Below are 6,776 nucleotides of genomic sequence, written 5' to 3'. Positions count from 1 at the left end.
TTTTTAAACACATCCATGGATGGGGACTCCACCACCTCCCTGGGCAGCCTGTTCCAATGTTTAATAACCCTCTCTGTAAGGAAATTTTTCCTAATATCCAACCTAAACCTCCCCAGGCGCAACTTGTGGCCATTCCCCCTCGTCCTGTCATTCTTAACACGGGAGCAGCAGCACGGCCACTCCACAGCAGAGACGGGCTCCCAAGAGCCTCTGCAAGTCTCATGAGCTGTGACAGCTGAGGCTAACACACCGTTTTTCTTCAATATGCTCAACGCCCTCACCTCCAACCCGCTGGATCCCATTTCCATGGCAGGGCACTGGCAGTTTTGGGTTACGTTCCCCTCTTCCGTCCTCTACCTTACGATGTATAACGCAAGGTTCAGGTCAAGAGGGTTCAACTTCCCGCACTTTGATTACCCCCCACACGCGTGCAGTCATTTCTGTAGACTGAACGAGTTAGCAGCTGTAATTTAAATTCTTAGCAGGTACTTACACCATTTGGAGACGGCTGTGGCGTAAGATCATGATCATTAATAAACAGAATGAGCGGAACACTCCTGGGCTGTTCCCTCGGGCTTAGGGAGAAGGGTTGCCTGGCTGAGATGTTGTAAAATAGACAGAGCTGCCGTGGTTTGTGAGCAGTAAAAGGTCTGTACTAGCCATGAGATTAATTTAAACAAGTGAATCATTTTTTACCGCATTTGCTGACTTTGTCCTAACTCTTCACACACTGATTTTTCCAACATATGTCCCCAGAACATCAAGGGCAGAGTATCCAAAATGAATCCACACTTAATAAGCCCAGTTGCTTGTAAGCAGATTTCAAGATATTAGGAGAATACCTCTTTAAGAAGGTTTTATCTGTCCATGAATGAAATCTACCCGACCTGCTGGGCCAAGCCAAATCTGTTAATGGCACCAGTGACAACTCTGAACCACTCTTCTCTCTTGGGGATGTGCAAGCACTAAGTAAATCATCATAGGTGTGCTTTTATTTTAAAAGACCTTACCTCCCTTAATACAGTTTACAAACAGCTAACTCAATGCTTTTGTTTCTCTTTGTGGCTCAGACCCTGCTCAGAGGACAGAATATTAATTTTCTCACAGGTTTTCCAAGATGCTCATCACTGCATCAGGTGAGAGCTGCACAAACGTTAACTAATTTATTTTGTGTTATAAGGGAAGGATAAAGCTCTCAGAATGCAAATGATGTTCTGATACAGGCAGAGATTACATTCAGGAGTATTCAGATGTTGTAGGCATCCACCTCGAGATGCTAAACACCTCATTTTTCAGCACACTTGGGGTCACCCAGTGCTTTACAAGCTCAGTGCTCAGCTCCCTGCGGCTGAGCACTCAGCACTTGTGCAAATCAGACCGCAAGGTCTCGGGGCAAGAACCCAGAACACAAGAGGAAAACAAAGCACACAAAAAGTTTGGTTTAAGTGACTCACTTTGTGGCAAAAAAGGGCTTGGGGGCTGAGAGCACGGCTAACGCTCAGCCACCCAAACGCAATCCTTTTGGTTTTGCTGTCGCTTGCCTCATTCTTCCCGTGTCTCCTGTTTTCTGCAAATCAAGTTCCTACGCCACAGCTGCAGAAAAGCCCCCGTATCTCTGTCCTCTCTACTGCAGCTGAGGTATGCCCCTAGAAAAAACACCTCTGTGCATCCATGCAAATAGAGAAAAGGATCACGTGAGGATTGCACAGGAGGGCTTTAATAACAGCCTTCTGTAGTTTCAGAGTGTTTCTTCCTGAAATCTGTGTGATACTTTCTGACCGTTATGTGTGTATCTGTTCTTGGGCAGCCGCATTCAGCTCCCCTGGCTGAGCTGCTCTCCTGCTCAGCATCGCAGCCCTCACCGTACCCGGCATGAAGGAGGAATTTTCCGCTCACGTTGAATCAGTAAGAAGAGCTGGGGTGCTGTGTTTTATACCCCAAATGATGCACTATTTAAAAATCACCCGGACATTTTCATTCATGTTAGATGGACACAGTGCCACAAAAAGAAAGGGTTAAGGAAAAACGGGAAGGAGGCTTCTTAAACAGAGAGAGAAAAGGGAAGTTTCTAGGTTTGAGTATCACAAGGAACATGGGATAAGTTTAGCTGTAATGAATAAACTATCTCAAGCGTGTACTTCATCTGAAGCGCAGCACCTCCTCTGACAGCGTCTTGGCATCAGGGGGAATGAATGTTGGTTCACAGATACTCCAAGTGAAAGGCAGCAACTCTGGAATCATGAGCTGCTCCCCCTGGAATACCTGGCTGTGCCTCAGAGGCATCAGCACCCACTGAGCCCTTTCTGAGAGATGACAAGGGACGTGCCATGCATCAACCTGATGGACCTGCAACAGCTCGGACTTACCGGGAAGGATATTCAAGGAGCAATTTTGAATGCCTAAATATTTCACACGTTTTGAGTGTCTGTACAACATTTGCTTCAACACTGCGTAAAGCATCCTGGAGAGCCTTTCTCCTTGCCCTTTTTTTGTTTTTAAGAAACTGCCCCCTGGCTTTTCAGGTACACACTGCCTGTATATCATATTATTTAACGGAATAAATTAAGGCAAGTAAAGCGAGAGAGAGATTTCCACCCCATATTCCCCCTGTTTAAGTGTATTATTTCCATCTCTCACTGTTCATTAATACATTTATGTCCAGCTTCAGGCCAGGTTTGTGCAATTGTAGCTACATGACTCATCGCTCAGAAGGCTTTTGAAGTCCCATATCAGAAGAAGGAGAGGAGAAAAACCCAGCTTTAACAAGTATCCTGTCATCATCTTTAATCAATTTTAACAGCCTGAAAATCTTGCTGGTGATCGCAGGTTCTCATAAGAGAGGAAAAGCACAGGGAAATGATCACAGCAGAGCTCTGGAGAGGGTGTTCCAGCACAGGGAGAACTGAAATGCAGCTGGTTTTTCATCTTTGCAAATGTTTGGGTAAGTTTCAAATGAGCTAATATGGGAAAATTAGGAATCAGCTCTGCACTTTTATATCCCCTGGGAACTTTGTACTGATTTAATTCAGCCACAAAACATTCAGGTACCGAAAACAGTGCATCTGCTTAGTGACAGGACAAACTGCAAAAATTGATCTCAATTACTAATTAATATAAAAACCATTAGAAATAATTATTGTATTTAAACTCATTAGAACACTAGGAGTTAATGCTGCGGCTGCCTCTCTTTCTCTGTGTGTGTGTGTTAGGGGTAGCCTGGAAGATCCCCAGGCTATAGCTCGATGAGCCGGTGTAACCCTGCACTGCTGCAGACAGACCCCTCGCACTTCCCACCCCCCTTCCTCTGGCTACTTGCTCTCATTCCCCCTCTCACACCTTCTCCCTTCTGCTGGAATGAGCAGAACAGGTCCAAGAGCCGACCTACACTTCACACCAGAACAAAAGTCCTTGCTTTTTAGCTAGACCTGCTCTGGTTTGAGAGTTTATCAAGCGGCTGAACCGACACAGGCGCTGGTGCAAAGGATGGAACAACGAAGGGACTGAAGGCAGCAGCTCAGCAAAGGGAGGGTCGCTGCTTACTCTGGCCTGAGGTTTTCACTGAATTCAGCCCGAGGGTGAAGCTCGGCAAGAGGCTAAATGGACCAGCTGGTAGCTAGCAACAAGGGAAGTCTTGCATCTCCTCTCCCCTCCGTCTCCGCGCCGTTCAGGGCTGCGCAGTCCCAGTCCCTGCTGGAGGCTGGCCCTGGCGCTCGCTGGAACCTCGCAGGCTGCATTCAGCTCACCCATCGAGCAGAAAACTCTTGACTGTTTGCTCAGTTGTCTTCCTGACAGCTTAGGGGTGCAACTGGCTTAAGGAAGGGTCCAGTGAACTGCTGCCAGAACTGGTGGAGAGGGTTTGGAGAAGTATTCAGGCAGAGCAAGGAACTGGGGGAATAGAGAGGCACATCAGCCAGCCCCTTCTGCTGCTGGTGAGCTGCGAGGCTGGTTCCAGACAACTGGTGTGCTTTTCACACTTCAGGATTGGGCTCAAACTGTCTCTGCTTCACTGGAACCCTTACATTAGTCAGGATAGAAGCTGCCCTAACGTTTGGATCTTCCCAAGTCGCGAGTATTTGCACCTCCTATAGCTGGAGCCCTTAAATATATGCTTAAAGTTAAATCGGAACGTGAGTTTGGTTAAATCTGAGGGCAAAGTACCCTGTTGAGGTGTTTCTCACTTTAATTACGAGTTTTCTACTTTAAAACAACTTTAATATAGTCTAAAATGTTCATTTACATTGGAAAAGATGGAGAAACAGTCAACAGCTGTTGTGTTTCATTTCAAAACCGAAGCAGAGCTTCCACCAGGGAACCTGAGGTGCAAGAGATTTTGCAGTGCTGCACTTCAGACACAAATTTACTACGTAATTTTACAGATGTTTACCCTCACTTGCGTCTGATGTCTTTATAAAGTGGAGAACCTGAAGCAGAAAGGTGAGCCATCAATACATGTATGTATACACGCTGCTGCCCAGTTCTCCAGCCCCAGGTAATAAAGCGCCGTTACTTACATCAATCCATTTTCAATTACTTAGTCTGCTCATGAGGCTCAGCTAATGTGGGGATAAAGAACCCTGGGTGCACTTTTTGTTCACTTTTCCTTTTAAGACATTACAGAGTATTACAGGATGCCAGGCTTGACGAGAACAGACGAAGCTTTTTAAGCTTAATGAGTTTTCCCCAGCAGACAGTCATTTCACTCTCTAGCGAGGGGAAAAAACAGTAACTTTAGCCTCTTAAAATCCACTTTTGACAACACGGCTGAAACACTCCAGACAGAGACACTGCCAGGTAGTCACACTATTCATCCATTCAGGGGAGGCTGCAGGGGAGGAAAAGGGGAAATTCTTTTGCTGGCAGTTTCCTTCACAGCTTTTGATCCCTGGCTACGTTGAGTACGTGGGGAAAAAGTCAGCGAAGCTTCACATTACAGGCATCAGAGACAATTTACATCAATTTAGGGGCAAGGCTGTAAATACAGGTCTTGGCAAAGTTAGATGCCAAAGGAGATTTCTTTGGAAGCCACGGGCCACAGGACCAAAGGAATTCCTACGGTCCTGGCTTCTTCCTGTTTAAACGGAAGATGTAGCTAAATATAACCTGACCATTAAAAGTATTTATCTTTTTTTTAAATGACCAGTCGTTCCACTTGTCTATTGCAAAAAGAACAACTACTTGTATTTCGTTTCTTCATTTATGCATGGTCTAATTGTAGATGTTCCCAAGACCCATCTAAATATTTCATTCTTTCAAGAACTCGTATCACGTTCATAATTTCGGCAGCACTTTCTTTAGGTTACCCATTCTTGATAGCCTCCAAAATCTCTAAAATGCCACTCAGTAGTCCTAAATTTGCAGGGGGGAAAAAAAAAAAAAAGAGAGACATGGAGACCTCTAAAATTACAACACAAATACCATCTGCTGTTTTGAAACCAAGAAAATTCTGCTTTGTAATAGAACAGGTTTTAAAACCCAAGAGCAAAAAAATAGTAGATAATAAGTGAGACTTACCACGACTATATATCGAGGCCTGAACTGGATGGTTCCAAACAAACCCAAAATGACAACTATTATTTGTAGGAAATTGCCAAGGATAGGAGCCCACTGGAAACCAAGGAAGTCAAAGATCTGTCTCTCTAATGCTGCCAGCTGTAAGAAAACACATAAACAGAACATCCACTTTTTAATTATGGCGACAGAGCACACTCGACATTTTGTTATTTGCACCAGGCTTCACCAGAGGAAAGTACAGCAAAATTCTGAAACTACTGGGCGTAGCCTTTGCCAGCGCTGTGGTTCCAAACAAACCCAAAATGACAACTATTATTTGTAGGAAATTGCCAAGGATAGGAGCCCACTGGAAACCAAGGAAGTCAAAGATCTGTCTCTCTAATGCTGCCAGCTGTAAGAAAACACATAAACAGAACATCCACTTTTTAATTATGGCGACAGAGCACACTCGACATTTTGTTATTTGCACCAGGCTTCACCAGAGGAAAGTACAGCAAAATTCTGAAACTACTGGGTGTAGCCTTTGCCAGCGCTGTCAGCACGCTAGTATCTGAAGACAGCTCCTAGTCAACACACAGACCTCCCAGTGAAAAAGCCCTTGAAAAAAAACTTTAAGAAAATATTTGTCAAACCCTCACATAATACAGAATTACCTCCACAAGCCAAACGCAGACAGGTTTTATTTATGCTGGAAATTCTAAGGTTTGACAGTATTTAAATACAAAATTTGTCTAAAACAGAAGCTCACTTAGATCGAGCAAAGCCACGTGAACCCTGCAATTGTTCCTGAGGTATCATCATGCTCCCTCCCTTCCCCATGCCTTTGTTTTCTTAGATTTCATCTCAACTATCTACACTCGACCGCAAGTTCCTCACTCTATTCCTAAAGGATTTTGGCCAGAAAGGGCAAAGCAGGCTCAGAGGCGTCGCAGGAGTGGCTCTTGGGTACACTCCCAGGAGTTCCCTAATGCAGGAATTAGGGAGGACTGCTGGGACAACCCCTGCTACCTGTGGCGTGGAGGCAGGGAGTGAAAGCCTGTTGGAAGATATGTTGGGTTCTCAGGTAATTCTGTGTTTCTGAATGTTTTCTTCAAAAAAGGAAAAAACCAAAAATGCCAGTTTAAAGTTCTTCTGCAAACATCAGCTATTCATTTTTGACAATCCCATCTATTAGTCTAGATACTAAACTCAACTTTCTCGGCAGCACACTCTAAGTTTAAACTTGGTTCAGTATTTTTCCAGCCACAGCAAGACATTTTTGAGCC

General features: G+C 44.7%; 1 protein-coding gene across 1 annotated transcript in view; it reads right to left on the bottom strand.

Moving 5' to 3' along the window:
• The window catches only part of LOC104498181 (sodium/potassium-transporting ATPase subunit beta-1-interacting protein 3-like), a gene marked incomplete at its 5' end in the record, with an annotated part of 8,119 nt that extends 2,470 nt beyond the window's left edge, over nucleotides 1-5,649 (bottom strand). The window contains one exon of the mRNA XM_010141533.1: nucleotides 5,512-5,649. Within this exon, the coding sequence (XP_010139835.1) occupies nucleotides 5,512-5,649 (138 nt within the window). The remainder of the gene's footprint in view (nucleotides 1-5,511) is intronic.
• Nucleotides 5,650-6,776: the final 1,127 nt, after the last annotated feature.

This window comes from Buceros rhinoceros, unplaced genomic scaffold (genome assembly GCF_000710305.1).
Source record: "Buceros rhinoceros silvestris isolate BGI_N320 unplaced genomic scaffold, ASM71030v1 scaffold8748, whole genome shotgun sequence".
NCBI classification, from domain to species: Eukaryota; Metazoa; Chordata; class Aves; order Bucerotiformes; family Bucerotidae; genus Buceros; species Buceros rhinoceros.
This window is presented reverse-complemented; position numbering and strand designations above follow the sequence as displayed.